This window comes from Balaenoptera musculus, chromosome 7 (genome assembly GCF_009873245.2).
Source record: "Balaenoptera musculus isolate JJ_BM4_2016_0621 chromosome 7, mBalMus1.pri.v3, whole genome shotgun sequence".
Taxonomy (NCBI): domain Eukaryota; kingdom Metazoa; phylum Chordata; class Mammalia; order Artiodactyla; family Balaenopteridae; genus Balaenoptera; species Balaenoptera musculus.
Window position 1 is genome coordinate 69,969,990 of NC_045791.1, and position 16,469 is coordinate 69,986,458.

Genomic DNA, 16,469 nt, shown 5'->3' on the forward strand with positions numbered 1-16,469 from the left:
ATCTATTCCATTTTATCATCGCCTGATAATTTAATGTCCTTTGTATTACCCGTAGTTTGAACTCAAGACAATAGTTATTGTATGGAAACTGCCCAGTAGTTGGGCCTGTTTTTCCCTAAATCCAAGATTGTAACAAAAGCCCTCGTACTAGCAGTCTATTATATATTCTTAACAAAAAGCTTTAGAGAAAAGTGGGTAAAACCTCAGTATGTAGTGGTTTTAACAGTGGAATACAGGATTGGAAAATCAGATAACTATGTGAAGTAAATGCCATGAATCGATATACCCTATCTAAGCTTCTCTAAGGAAATGTGTTGATAGGAGTGAGAATTGGCATCCCCTAAAGCCTTTTCACAAAAGCATGTCACGGCCCACTTTCTCAGTCTCTGGGGAGCCCTGCAAAGCACCCCGAGTGGCTCTGTGTGGCCCACTAACCCCTTCTCCTTTGAGAACCATGCTGCTTGAGTAAATTGTCCTGAAGAATGCAATTTTCATTCCGCTTGCCCTTAGCTTCGTAAATACTGAGAAGGTGTCTTGCCGTTCGGTTTCTCACCCGAGTCTCTCATGATCTTTCCTGTTCTTGGTGAACCATGCGAGGCTGTCTGACGGGAAGGGGAGAGATGATGGAAACAGCCCTGGAAGGAAGAACGCGCGGTGTCCCTCTCACACGCATCATCTACCTGCTCCGCACCCCAGTGCCCTGTGAGCCAGCCCGTCGGCCAGGCAGCAGGGTCTTCGCATGTGGGGAGCTCAGGCCTTCTCCAGGGGCCGGGGGAGACCAGCAAGCTAACAGCTGTGCTGGAGGAGTAGGGCTTGCTCAGAGCACACTGCCTATGGGGTAGCGCTGCTGACACTGGTTAAAGTCGGGGGATTTATTTAAGACAAGCAGCTCAGCTGAACCACAGTCAGGATCTAAAGCAGCTTTTCTGTCTGTCCCAGGTGGGCCTTCATGTGAGGTTTGCCTTAGGGGGCGGGGGAACTTGGTTGGGGAGAGACGAGACGGAGGAGGACGGCTGGAGTCCGGCTGTGGAGTCATGTCATCTCTGATAAGGAATTTTTTTATTGAGGTTAAATCTACCTAATGTAACATTGACCGTTTTAACCTTTTTAAGTGTACAGTTCAGTGGCATTAAGTACATTCACATTATTGTGCAACCGTGTACCTGTTAAACAGCAACTTCCCGTTCCCTCCTCCCTCAGCCCCTGGTAACCACCATCCTCGTTTCTGTCTTCATGAATTTGACTGCTCTAGGACCTCATATAAGTGGAGTCATACAGTACTTGTCCTTTTGTGACTGGCTTCAGTTAGCATCATGTCCTTAAGTTTCATCGGTGCTGTAGCATGTGTCAGAATTTGCTTCTTTTCTTAAGGCTGAATAATATTCTGTTGTATATATATGTCACATTTTGTTTTGTGAATAATGCTGCTTTGAATATGGGCGTTTGAGTCTCTCCTTTCATACCCTACAGTAGAATTGCTGGGTCGTATGGCAGTTGCTGTTTCATCTTTTTGAGCATCTGCTAAGGCATTTGAATATTAGCTTAAAGACACTGGAGAGTTATTGAAGGATTTAAAGCAGGACTTACCTGATCAGACTGTGATTTAGAAAGGCAACTTCGGTGGTGTGGCCCATGGATGCGGGAAGGAGAGGGCTGGCAGAGACTGTCGGGGAGACCACTTAGGAGGCTGTTGCCTTCAGCGTGAGAAATGATGAAGGCGGAGCTGGGGCAGTCACAGTGGGGAAGGGCGGGGAAGGGATGGAGTGGGAGTGATTCAGCTGATATAATCAAGGAGATAGGTTGGCTGTGAGGGAAGGAAGAGACAGGGAGAGGCCAAGGATGAGAAACTGGATCAGTTGTGACTGTGGAATTTAGGGGGAGTGGAAGGGTTTTGTTTTGTTTTTGTTTTCTTGTATTTTGGTGTGTGATGATACAAGAGACAAATTTTGGATGTATTGTGTACATCTTTGTGTATTGAGATGTTAGACACAACCAAGTAGAGATGATTGGTGGGCAGGCTGTTGATAATATGTGTTGCTAATTTGGGGGAGGGGGAGAAGGTAAAGAACAAAGGGGCAGATGGCCATGCAATTTGGCTGAATTTAAAAGCGTTGGGGATATTATTGGTGTAGCTCCACAGTTTCATAGCTCCTATGGATCTATTTCACATTCCTACCTGAGGCAGAAATATGTATATATATCAAAATTTGTAACACCAGAAATGATGGCCAATTCATTGTTTATAAAAATCAGGTTTTGGGACTTCGCTGGTGGCACAGTGGTTAAGAATCCACCTGCCAATGCAGGGGACACAGGTTCGATCCCTGGTACTGGAAGATCCCACGTGCCTGCGGAACAGCTAAGCCCATGTGTCACAACTACTGAAGCCCGCACGCCTAGAGCCTGTGCTCCGCAACAAGAGAAGCCACCGCAATGAGAAGCTCGCGCACTGCAACGAAGAGTAGCCTCCGCTCGCCGCAACTAGAGAAAGACCGTGCGCGGCAACGAAGACCCAACACAGCCAAAAATAAATAAATTAATTAAAAAAAAAATCTGGTTTTGTAAGGATTCTAATGAATCCAAAAGGATTTAAACTAAAGCATGAGAGTGTTGGGTTTGTCTTATATTCTTTTTGCTCATCTACATTTTCTGATTTTTTTTTCCTACAGTGAACATGTATTGCTCTTAATCATTAAAAGGGTCATTTGAAATTTCAAAAGTGGCCTGTTTTCTTGTCTTGACCCTCTTACTGGACTGTGAGCTCCTAGGGTTGTATAGGAGGAGGAAGTACCGTGATTATTCACAGTGTGTCCCTAGCACTTAACACAAGGCCAGGGACCAACAGGGTTCAATACTGTAAACGGTGGTTGAACTGAATTGAATGGAAATTTAATCAAACTTTTCTCAGAGATGAGATTCCATGCTCTTCTGAAAGATCTGGAAATTCCAGTGTTTCTCAGTCACTTAGCCCGTTACATTAGGTACGGAACCACGTCCTATAGACTTGGCCCCTCTTTTGCCTTTGTTTTGCCACCAGGATTTGCTGAGTCTTATTTTGTTCATGAAGTCTTGCCACATTGGCCTTGTTTTCTTACTTAAATGTGTTTCTCATGTTATTCTTAAAAGCATTAGCAATGTCTTTGGGAGCCAAATAGCTCAATTCTGTTTCCTGTCCTTTGTTGATAGTAATATGTTTTTAGAGGAATGGGTCAAAGTGGCTTGAAGCCGCAGTCATTATTTTGCCTTCTGGTCTGCTTTGACAGAACCGAGCAACCAAGGATGGCAGCTGTGAGAATGTGCCCTTATTGAATGAATCAGTTGTCAACTGTAAATTTGCATACTTGTTCTCCTTTTGTGTTTCTGTGAATGCCTGCCATATGCCAGAGGCTGTGCACTGTGCCTTTGGGGAGAGAAAGATGAATAAGGGTGACTCTTGACACCAAGGAGCTGATTCTCCAGAAAAGGGTCTAGGATGCATACATGACCACCCTACAAGCAGGTTAATGAGGGGAACTCGAGTCAAATAAGAACAATTGTTACTATGCTAAGAAGACGCCCTGAAGGTGCTGCCTCTGATGTGTATTATTAATGACATGTTTCAACCGTCCCCATTTACAATTACCAAAGCAGTAGATAATCTGCTTTCATTAAGTTTTCCTGCAAGTGGCTTTTATGGCTTTGCTTTAAAAGTTCCTTCAAATTTATTTATTTATTTAATTTATTAATTATTATTTATTTATTTAATTAATTAATTTTTTGGGCGGCGCTGTGAGGCTTGTGGGATCTTAGTTCCCTGACCAGGGATTGGACCCAGACTCACGGCAGTGAAAGCACCGAGTCCTGACCACTGGACCTCCAGGGAATTCCCATTATTTATTATTTTTTTAAATTGAAGTATAGTTGATTTACAATGTTGTGTTAGTTTCTGGTGTACAGCAAAGTGATTCAGTTTTTTATATATATATATATACTTTTTCATATTCTTTTCCATTACGGTTTATTATAGGATATTGAATATAGTTTCCTGTGCTATACAGTAAGACCTTGTTGTTTATCTTTTTTATGTAATAGTAGTTTGTAGCCCAAAGTTTCTTCAAATTTAAAATCGTGTTCATGATTTAATATTAATCCCTGTTAACCATTGCACCCTAAGCTCTGATTTGTGAGTGTTCTTTCAAATTCTATAGTAAAACTGTTTAAACTTAAAAATACACCTTTGTTCTCATCTGTGGCACTCTGAGACCTTCGAATAACATGGGAGACCACCAGATGCTATATTTCAACTTAAACTGCATCTCTTATTAGTCATTATTAAATTATCGATTACTTTGCAACAGCTTTTCAGTGTTGCTGCTTTGATATCAATAGTAGAATGGCCGTGGCCTTCATAAGGATGTGCCATGAAGTTTGGCCATGTCTGTGTAGGGCTGTTGGCTTGGGGAATGCTGGTCTTGACGTTCCGAGCATAGATGACGTTAACATGGTAGGTGGCTGGTCATTTAAGGTTGGGACTGAGTAGACTACTCATATTTAAATGTTAGGTTACAGGTGGCATTTTAAGATGCTCTAGGGTGTTTATGTTTCATTCTCTTTCGGATTTTGAGGAACTTTTGAAATGATGCTTTCAATATTTTAAATGGTATTTTTATACTGCAAAAGATGCCAGTAAGTGAATTGGTGTACACCGAGATATAGGTAGTAATTTTGGAAGTTTTTGAGATGAGAGTAGGCGGGGGAAGGAATGGTTGTGATCATATATTTTGTTTTTCTTGGATGGACAAACGGATGGAAAGAGCTGGGGCAGCCATGGAGTCACCGGGTATCAGTTGGTGTGCTTGGTGGTTGGGCTAAATCAGCACTCTTAGGTAGAGACCCTACTTCCAGGCTCCTCTGTGGTTTCTTGGAGGGCTCCGCCACTGATTGTATTTTGTAGATGGCTTTCACCAAGGTTGGAAGAAAAAGATTTAGGTACCTGTAATATTGAAGATGTAACCGTGGTTTAATATTATATGTTGGGCACAGTACTTAGTGTTCATGTCGATGAGGGATCTTGGTTGCTTGCAATGCGGGAACGATGTAGAGACTCACAGAATTGCAGAGAGGTTGGAGGACCAGGAAGGATACGGGCTTAGAAGCTAGGCAGGAACTTAAGAGAGACTGGAGGGCTGGGCAGCAGGATCCATAGCAGAAACCACGGCACAGGAACCGCCCGGTCTTCACGATGCTGCTGTTGCTGCAGTGAATAATGAGTGTGACCACCAGCTGTCGTCATGACCCGGGACTCCAAGTCACAGGAGGATGTCATTGGCTGTGTACAAGCCATGTTCCTTGGGGTGGAGAGAGAGCAGATCTGTCTCCTTTGAATTCTGTGCTGGGAACTGGGTATTGCTTCTCACTGGATTACTTGTCGCAAGGTAACTGGGCCCCCTGAAAGGGAGATTAGGTGCAAATAGGAATAGGATTGTATACTGGATGGTGTCCCCTTTAAAATAAAAGACAAATGTTTACTATGGCTCCCCCTTTGGCTGCCCAACATTCACATAAGCCTTTCTTTCCATACTTAGGCTTACGAAAATAAAATGCCCCAGCCAACATAATGCACCTCTTCCCTGTATGGCTGAAAACATAGCCACCCCCTCCCCAGAGGTTCTCAAGAAAACCTCCTCTGTCCATTGTCTTCTGTGGCCCCATCTAAGTGGAGCACTGGGGATGATGGCTCTGTCATGCTTTAGCAGTTGTTTTTTGTTTTACGAGTTGGAGGTCTTGGGGTTGATTGTCTTAAAGAGTCAAGCCACTTGTAAGTCACTGTCAGCCGTGCTTCTTTGGCAGTGTAGATCCCTTAAAAATGTTGTTGGCTTTCAAGATGTATCTGCTTCCATGGACTAATAACTAAAACCAGATATACTACCAGCCCCTCAGATTTTGAACCTAGAACTTGGTCTGAGAACTTGTCTCTGGGCGATTGGACCTGGCCTTGTTGCACTGCCGAGTGCCTTAGCTCTTGGTTAATGGAATCCACCTGGGAACAGTTAAGAAGCTTAAGAAGCAGTAGATCAGGTGATACGTCCCCTGTGCTCCATCTTCATGGTGGGAGTGCAATCCCTTTTTCAGGCTGTAGAGATGAAACAGTTGGTGCTTGGGATAGAGGACTTCTCTGTGTCCCCTGCCCCCGGGCAGAATGACTCAACTTAGTAGCGTCATATGTTCTTCTCTCTGGCTTTCAGACAGACCAGTTTCACAGCAAGCATGTCTTTTTCTCATAGATCCTTAAGAAGTAGCCAACACATACTCTGGCATCTGTTTTTTTTCCCTCGAATTCTCGAAAGTTGCAGGCACAGGTCCATGTCGTAAGGCACAACAGGCCATGGTTTAATCAGCTGTGTCTCTATTAAGCATCAGAGGTGATCTTGCCAGTCTAAGATAGTAAGTAGGTCCTCATGCCTCCACTCTGTGGCCTTGGCTCAGCCAGTCCATGCTCTTTAGCTTGTTACTGACAGCGCTCCATTTCCTCATGCCAGCTTCTTTTATTGGGTAAGATGCTTTCTGTCGCAAATAATAGAAAATCCAACTCAAAACGGCTTAAATAATAAAGAGAATTAATTGGCTTCTGTGACTGAAAACTTGAGAGCTGTGGGATGGGCTTCAGGTGTAATTTGATCCAGAGGTTTGTGATGTCATCAGGTTATTTTCTTTCCCTGCCCTCCTCCATGTATTGTTTTCCTCCTCAGACTAGGCCCCTCATGAAAGCAGACATGGTCACAGAAGTTCCAAGTATCACATCTGTAAATCATGCCACCCAGAGGTAGATGGAACCTTTGTCCTCATATTCCAAGCCAAAGCCTCAGGCTCAGTTATGTGACCAGCCCTGAATCAATTACAGTGGCTGGGAGGTGGAAATGTGTTGATCGCCTTAGTGTAGATCACACGCTACTTTCCCGGAGCATGGGATAAAATTGGCTTGCCTGGAACAATGTGGATTCATTCCCCTGTGGGTCTTGGGAAGGGTGCAGGTGGACATTTATGTGTCAAACAAAAAGTATCCTTAGTGCTCTATGTACGTTCCCATATGAATTCTTCTGATAGTTTGTGGAAACCTTGAGTTAGCAAGTGATTCTGAAATTTGTTCCTGTAGTCAGCGTTGCTCTTTCAGAGAAAAAACAAATCAGTTTCTTTTGGCTGAACAAAATATTCCGACTAATTTCGTTGAGATGTCGAAGTGAACCAACCAGGCCTGGAGACAGTAGTCGTGGTAAGGGAAATCAGTCAATTTGCGCGAAGATAGGAAATATCTCTGTGTCATTTTCTCAGTGTCCCAGTTTCACCATGAGAATGAAAATGAGGGGGAAGGCTGTCACTGTTTCCTCCCCACTAAGTGCCTAGATGCTAAAAAAGTAAAATGATACGAAACAAAACTGTGCTGGCATGACTAAGTGGACGTTGCTATCACCTTTTCAGTTGGTTTACTTTATTGCTGTATTTTGATTTGCAAAAGTTGTATTTTCAGAGTCTTTCACTTTTACCCACTGCCTGTAACTCAGCATTTGTTTTGCTCTCTTCCGCCCTTCAGATTATAAAGTTGGGATAGAAGTGTAAAAATTAGAACCCATACTCTTGCTTGAAACTTGTATTTGAAAAAATGGTGAAGCAGGTTTAATTACAAAGACTGGCTGCTTAATTACTGTTACCTGCAGCGAAGCTGTTGTCTTTCTGCAGCTGCTTCCATAAGTAGACTTTATTATATACAGGAATCTACCCCAGGGCAGAGAGTTCCCATTCTGCCTCTTTGCTTAATTTAAATTGCTGGTTTGAGGTGGTTATTTTTGAAACTCTTCTCAGGTTCACTTCCCCCTTAATCCCTAAGCCTTCTTTCCTCATCTGCCAAATTATATGTAATGCATCGCAGCTAGAGTGCTTTTGGCATTTCTCGAGTCTGAGAACTTGAAATTTGATTTAAATGTTAATTTATTGTGACAAAGGTTGGGTACTCATGTTCCTATTCCTGTACAAGTCTTTCCACGGACTTGGCGTGGGACCAGCTGTCTCCCTGGCTTCTGCTGCATCTCTAGAGAGTGGCAAGTACCCCTACCTCCACCTGGTTTATTTTGAAAGATCTGGCCTAGTTCAAAGTGCGTGAAACCATTCTTGGTACGACTATTGTTGGGTTTTAGCGATACCTGGGGCTATTTATTCCAGGTGTACTTGGTATGAAATTAAAAAAAGACATATTAACAAAAAGTTAACCCTGTTTTTCTTCTTTTGAATATTAAATACTTCCTTATTGGTTGCTTTCGTTTATGAGAGAATCTTGCTGCTGCTTCTTGGTCTCTTTTTCTGGCTTTTCAGTGCACACTTGAAAAAAAAATGTTTTTTAATGGGTCAGAAATAAAGAATGTGTTTGGATTCATAGAAATCATTAATAATTAATAATAAAGAATTATGTAATTCCCGGTCTTTCCCAGTTCTCTTTAAAATAACCCAACTAAATGTAGTTTCTTTTGCCTCTAAGAGACCTACTAGATGTTCTAGACTAGAATAGAGTACATTTATTTAAATTGCTAAGTCTTAAGCAAGAAGACTGACCTTTATAAGATATAGGATGCTTGAGTGACTCCTTCATAGAAAGAATTAAACGTACTCCCCTCTCCGTATTAGGGGCATGAATATATGTGAGTATTTATTAGTATCCTGAAATATTATTTAGTATTAGTGTACTAAAGTTAAACAGAATTGACTTCTGCATTGGAAGCATTTAGAGGGAATGGCCCAGATGAATTTAGTTCTACATCCTGATGATATTAGAGAAAGCAACATAGCACACACACACACACACACACACACACACACACACACACACACACACACACACACACATCTCGCCACACCACACCCCACCACGCCACACCACACACACTCTCCTAAATTCAGATGGTTGAAAGAATTTTAGTACTCTTGACGGTGATCAGATTTGAAGTCTTGGGCATTTAACATTCTGCTCTTGGGTGGCACCATGCACTTTAGAGTGGGAGTCCAGTGCTGCCTTTGCAGTGTGCCTGTGTTTTCCACTTGGTAGGCTTTCACATTGAGCTAAAGGGAAACTAGTATTTCTGGTCTGTTCGTTGCATGTTAATTCGATTTTGCTGTTATAGCGGTGTGTCTGTTGGAATGAGCATTGAGAATATTGAGGTCACTCTTGGCAGGTTATATCATATAGACAACCTCTGATTTTCAAGTGGGGTGTACTATTTTCTTTATAAGTCAGTGTTGACTCCTGGAATGAAATTTCTCCCCATAGGTGTAGTGTTATAAGTGGTGATTTAAGTTCTTTTAGCACAAAATGTAACACACTCCTAATTAACCATAAACAGGATTTCTTAATTTCTCTGAGCTTCCTTATCTTAAAATGGGGACAATGGTAACAACCTACCTCATAGAGTTGTGAGGATTAAATTAATTAATGCATGGAAAGTTCTTGATACAGCATCTGCTATGTGGCAGAAGTACTCAGTAAATGTTAGCATCATTTTTTAAACATTATTTCCTGGGAAATGGCATTCTGCATTTCATCATGGAATACTGGGGGATGCCGTCTTCGGGCAGCAGGTTCCTGTGGGTTCAAGTCTGACATTGGTAGGCAAGGGCTAGTGGAAAGGGGTGGGTTGGGTTCTCTTGCTAGAGCTTTGCAGCTTCTGGTTGGGGAGAGGAGATGGTCTAAAGAAGAAAACGGCGACCCTGGCTTCCTAGTGGCTCTTTCTGTAGATGGACTTTGCTTGGGTTGATGACTGGGAGGGAGGTTTGTTTGTGGCAGCAAGTTGGCAAGTGGGACTTCTAGCAGCTTGGCAGTGACTGCAGCTCCCGCAGAGTCTTCTGACATAGGTTTTGGGGGTGGGGGCTGGGGCGGGTTACGACATTGGTGAGGCAGGTGAGGGCCATTTGGAACTAGTAGTGTTTCATTTCTCCATTGGTGCTAAGAACCCATCTGAAATAATCTTGCTCATTTAAATTGTCCCCCTTTCCCTCTTTCTTACAGCAAGAGACTATGGCCAAAATGGAGGTGAAAACGTCACTTCTGGACAATATGATTGGAGTTGGAGATATGGTTCTTTTAGAACCTCTCAATGAGGAGACCGTCATCAACAACCTCAAGAAACGCTTTGACCACAATGAGATATATGTGAGTGTGCATGGGAGGTCATCTGGGGGGTTTAGACTTTGCATTTTGTGGCACAGAGCTGGCTTTTCTTCCTTAGACTCTTCTCTCTTTTTTCTGTTTGTTTATTGGAGTCCAGAGGTATTTGTTTATACCCTCAGAAAGAGTTTTGGGTTTGCTCATTTGGCACGTGAGTAATATCGCATTAGAGTCGAGTGAGTTTGCTTTCCACACGGTGTTTGTAGAGGGCTGACTGTGCAGAGTGTTGCCCTGGATGTCAGGGGTGTTCTAAAACAAGTGGAAGACTCAGTTCTGCCCTTGGAGGAACATGTATTCAGGAGGAAGTTTGAAATCCACAGCCGTCTTCTTGGATACCTTCATAAGATTAGCAGCCTGACCTTGGAGAAGCTACTCATTAAGATGCAAGGCAGTGAACCGTCAAAAAAGACATAAACCTTCTTAACATTTGTAGTTAGTAGAGACAGGAGCAAATTACCAGATACGAATATGTGTTCGGTCCCTGGAGATTTGGGAATAGTCGTGTCCTGCTATACAAAAGTATGTCAGACACAAAAATGAAAACATATAAATATATACAGTAATAGAAATTTTATGTTGTAAAAATTCTTTATAAAGGATTTCATAGTGTTACTCTATCAAGTTTGTTAAATATATTTAAAACATGAGTAAAAAATGCTTTTATATATAGCTTTTCAGGAATTTGCATAAAGCACAGAAATTTGCATCTGTTCAGGTAGAGACATGTTAACTAAACCAAGGAGATGAAGCATTGATTCCCTGTACCAGCAACTGAGAAGGAAGCGGATGGATTGGGTGGAAGTAGTTTTAATAGCTTCTGACTCGCTTCTGAGTTCTTTTCCCCGCATTTTGTAGTGTATCTGTGTCTAGATATGAATTGGATTACTGGGGCCATGCTTCATGTTTTTCTGTCTATCAGTGTGGGGACAAGAGGAGGAAATATAAGTAAATAAAACGAGAGAACGTAACTGATTATAACTTTGTGGAGCTAACATATTTTTAAAAATTATATGCGAAGCTATATTTTATGTTGCCTATAGCTTTCCTTTCCAGATAGGCGATCATGTTTCAAGGATAATTTTGGATAATTAATTCTTTTTTTAAAAATTTATTTATTTTATTTTTGCCTGCACTGGGTCTTTGTTGCTGCGTGTGGGCTTTTCTCTAGTTGAGGCGAGCGGGGCCTATTCTTCATTGCGGTGCATGGGCTTCTCATTGTGGTGGCTTCTCTTGTTGCAGAGCACGGGCTCTAGATGCGCGGGCTCAGTAGTTGTGGCACGCGGGCTCAGTAGTTGTGGCCCACGGGCTCTAGAGCGCAGGCTCAGTAGTGGTGCACGGGCTTAGTTGTTCTGTGGCATGTGGGATCTTCCCGGACCAGGGCTCGAACCCGTGTCCCCTGCATTGGCAGGCGGATTCTTAACCACTGCGCCACCAGGGAAGCCCGGATAATTAATTTCTTAATGAAATAGGAGTCACCATCTGGAAACTGAACTTTCATTCTTTCTTGATTTGATTGTTGGAGGTAGGGGGAGGTTGACAGTAACCTGAGATATATGGATACTGCTTTGGAATATTAATTTGGTAACTGGCTACTAAACTAACTAAGAGATGTAGTTATGTAAACTGCTGATTCAGATGGAAGAAGTATAAAACGCCATTGCTGTAGAGCAGGTGAGACGTGTTGTTTGGTTTGGCAGTGAGGCCCCGTGTCACCTTTCCTCAAAGTGTAGCAGTTCAGTTTTCAGGTGGGAAAACCTCATGGTTCTGCAGCTTTAATTGAAAATGTGGTCTGATAGCAAATAAAAGACAGACTTTAAACATTGGTCTTTGAGATGGAGATAGGAGGCATCAGATATATCCTAACCGACGTTGGCTGATCATTTTTCTTTCTGGCTCTAAGAGGCACAATTCACTTTCAGCTGAATTGAGAATAGGATGGAGAGTAGAACATTACATGCATTCAAATACCTGATTTGTTGTGCCCACTAAAAATAAAAGAATCTCCTTTTTAACAAAATGTCAAGTGTTAACATTCATGAGTATTTAGCAGACTAACTCTCTGGGTTTCAGCCTTACATGATTTTATTTTCTGACTATTTTAGGAATGTTCTTTCTGGTATGAAACAAAAGCAGAAAATTGCTTTCTGCTTCCAGATATTCATATAATTAATGTTTTCCGTGTTACTTTGGGACTATCATTTCCATGAGATGTGTGCCTTCATTTTGTAACTTTAAACACACGTCATATTGGAGGATTGGGCATTCTCTATTTTAAGCAAAAAAGAAAAAAAAAACAGCTTATAGGGTAATATGTGTAGTATGATCTTATTTTTTTTAATGGGGGTTTATGGATGTGTACATATGTTTGTATATTTGTATGAACATAGAGAAAGCCATGCTAACTTTAGTGCCATGCTAACTTTAGCATGGGTGGATTTAGGCATGCTAACTTTAGTGGGGTGGGTTGGGATATGGGGACGGGGAAGAGTTATTACTCTCTTAGACCTCAATATTATAGGACTTGTTAAGTCAAGTATGTATTGGTTTTGTAATTGTTAAAAAATACTGTACAATAAATTTGATTACCCCACCTTTGTAACCCCACATGATGTATATACTACCCTTGGGAAATCTGTTTCTGGCCCTTATTCTGATAATCTTCCTGCTTTGCTTTTCTTCTTGGGTTGCTGAAAATTGTTCAGCTGATGCCAAAGGCCAAGTTAATGACATACAATATTTTACTATCTTGTATTTCACTTTGTTTTGTAATTCTTTCCCAGGAAGAGAAGGTACAGTTTTTAAAATTTTTTTATTATTTAGTCTCTGTTGTAGTCTCATAGCTTTACTTTATCCTATAAAAGTGTGTGATGGTCTCGAGTGATCCATCACGCAAACATACCGAACAGTCATTTGTATGTTCAGAAGCCGTGGTTGATAAGGGGGCCTGTGAACAGAGGGACGCTTGGCTCAGACTTTAGAACTCTGGCTGTACCCAGAGCTTTTGCAGCCTCTTGTGTGAGCCAGCTGTAGGTCAGGGGACCCTGTTCTTCCAACCTGCCCCCCAGCCCCCGGCTTTCACCACCATATCTAGAGGTAAGAAATAGTCCCTGCCTTCACAGAGTTCTCACAAGATAAGAGTTATCAACTCTCTAGAGCATTTATAACCCCTAGTGATCCTCTGGATCTCCAGCCAGCTGAATCTGGAAGTGGAATCCCTGGTGATCCTGTCGTACTAAACCTGAAGCTCTGGGTAGGCCAATGAGTCACACGTACTCCTCAAACTACTGACTGTGGCCAGGTGACCAGAATGAGCTGAATGGCTTAAGAAAATGATGTCTACTCCTAGGATTGGGGGAGGGTCAGTTTTTTCCAAAGTAGATGGGTTGTGTGTAAGTAGGTTGAATACTCTACTAAATATCTCTGTCAGCGTGTTAGGAAGAGGGAAGGGGAGTGGATGCTGATGAGGCCCTCTGCTGTAACCCCCTCACAGGCTTGGTAGGGAATTCTATAGTGAAGTGGTTTTATTGGTGTTGCTACCATGCTGAAGGATATGTTCCATGAGAAGCATTTATGATTGGAATTCTAAGCTTCAGGTGCACCCAAAGGCATGCTTCTCAAGACTTTTCTCCTGGAGAACTCCTTATGATAGAAAAGCGTAGGGACTTCCCTGGCGGTCCAGGGGTTAAGACGCCACACTTCCATTGCAGGGGGCACAGGTTCAATCCTTGGTCAAGGAGCTAAGATCCCGTATGCTGCATGGTGTGGCCAAAAAAAAAAAGAGGAGAAGAGTAAACAGGTCCCTGGGGTGGGTAGTTGAAGTCTGTCCACTTTAGGGAAATACTTTTGAAATCTTTGCTTCCAAAGTCATTCAGAGTTTTATTCTATTCTGTAATGCATATCATATGGTTTTGTTTTAATCTACTCTACTCTTTGCAACCCTTCTTTGAATATGAAGTATTTTTGGTGCTGACAAGTAGTTGTAGTTTGTTTTCTATCTGAATTGTCAGGTTGGGGATCATCTAGATATAAGAGGTCTGAATTAGTCCAATTTTAGGATCTTATGTTAGACTACTTGTAGTTCTAAGAGGACTGCTTTGAAAGTCTAGTAAAAATTGTCTTGATTTTTAGAAGTTGGTACTAGAATTAGGATCCCCATCAAAATAGGATCCAGTACTTTTACGAAAGATAGTAAAGTGCATGCTTCAGGATTATGTCTTCTTTGCTTTGAGTTGGGTTCACACACTTGTTTAAAAAGCCCAGAGTTGGTTCAACACCCTGTCTGTAGCCGGGCAGAGTCTCTAAATCTGAGACAGTTCTAGATGTTGACGTGGTCCTTGCGGGAAGGCTGTTCCATTGGAGATGGAGGAGGATCAGGTAAGAATAGATAGAGGGAATGTTGGCCCAGTGGGGTAACACGCAGGGTCAGAGACTGTTTGCTTTGATTCCTCTCTCTTGGCCAAGTGCAGTGCAGGCTGGGCCCAGCTGCAGGACGTGCTCCAGCAGTCTCTGTGGGGTCAGTGGTGGGAAATGCTGGTTGTGACATTCCTAAGCGCCGCTCTTCTGTATTCTTTCTGTCCTTTGTCAGAGCTTCTTCTAGCCTCCCCACCCCCGTCCACAGCCAGATGGGATGGTGGCAGGATTTCATGTGAACTTCGTATGCAGGAGACCCAGCCAGACGTGATTCTGTTTTTAGGGTGACTGGTCAGGACTGTGGTTCCGTTCAGGAACAGGAAAGCTGCAATTTAAGCAAGAACAAGGCCCAGGGCAAATTTGGAAACTAAAGAACCAAGGTGTCCATTCTCTGACAGGAAGTATTTTTGGTACTAACAAGTAGATTTAGTTTGTTTTCTATCTGAATTGTCAGGTGGGGATCATCCAGATGTAGAGGTCTGAATTAGTCCAATTTTAGGATCTTAAGTTAAACTACTTGTAGATGTAAGAGTGACTGCTTTGAAATTCTAGTAAAAATTGTCTTAATTTTTAGAAGTTGGTAGTAGAATTAGGATCTCCATAAGGATGGGATCCAATACTCTTATGAAAAATATTCAAATGTAAGTACAGTATATTTGGTTTAAAATATTGGAAAGTAAATGAAAATAATACTAGTTAACATTTATTTGACTAATAATAGAAAAGGAAGGTGCTTATATTGATATCCTCGGATAAGAGGTAGAGAGTAGACCAAGGGTCCCTGCTTTGCTTCTCTTATCTGCCTTAACTCAGGGACAGGCAGGAAAGAGTTCCTTGGTCGGGGCTGGAGGTGGTCTTCGGGCTCTCTGTCTTTTCCTACTTAGAATTTTATATGAAACGCTCAGAGGACAACTAGTACTGCTAAGAATAGCCCTTCTGAGCTGAAGATTCAGTAAGTTTTGTGACCCTTTAGAGGTTCTTTTAGAATAAACAGTTATATTGTGGAAACACAGGAAAAAATAATTTGGAAACTGTTTGAAACAACCAATGAGCTTATAAGTAAATTTTTTATGCACCCAAGTCAGCCACAAAATTATATTTAAGGGTGCTGGCTGAGCACAATAAATGGGGTAAACATAAAAAAAAATACTAGTTAACATTTATATATTTATTTGAAGTGTCAAAACCACTTTTCATTTGTATACATGAAAATTCCTACCTTTTGGGGATAACATTATTCCTGAGAATTTAATATGAATGGTGTATTAGTTTTCTCTTGCCGCAGAATAGATTGCCCCAAACTTAGTGACTTAAAATAACATACGTGTATTATCTGACTCTTTCTGTGGGACAGGCATTCGGGCATGGCTTAGCTGGGTCCTCTGTTTGGGGTCTCACCAGGCTGTCATCAAGGTGTCAGCCAGGACTGCAGTCTTGTTAGGGGCTCGGCCCTTTTCCAAGCTCACAGGGCTGTTGGCAGAGAGCAGGGCTGGAGTTCATATGTCCAGCTTAGTGTTATTCCTACCCAGATGTTCTCTAAATTTTTTTCTTTTTAAAATTTCCTTTAAACAGCCTTAAAAAAATTACACAAGTAACAAATGCTTTTGGAAAAAAAAAATGAGATAGCATAGGGATACATAACATAAAAATGTAATTTTCTTATCTCAGCCTTAAAAAAATTACACAAGTAACAAATGCTTTTGGGAAAAAAACATAACATAAAAATGTAATTTTCTTATCTCGGTACCCCAGTCCCATTTCCAGAAGTAATGGGTAGTTGGGTGGGTCATCTTCCAGATTATGTAAGTTTGATTAAAAATTAAATTTTTTTTGGTTTTAGAGTTGGAAGTAGAAGGTTCTCCTTCATCTAGGT

At 41.8% G+C, this 16,469-nt stretch overlaps 1 protein-coding gene across 1 annotated transcript in view; it reads left to right on the plus strand.

Moving 5' to 3' along the window:
- The window catches only part of MYO1B (myosin IB), a 178,407-nt gene that overhangs the window by 21,077 nt on the left and 140,861 nt on the right, over positions 1–16,469 (plus strand). Inside the window, 1 exon segment of the mRNA XM_036857472.1 lies at positions 10,028–10,171. Coding sequence (XP_036713367.1) covers positions 10,037–10,171 — 135 coding nt within the window. The 5' untranslated portion in view covers positions 10,028–10,036.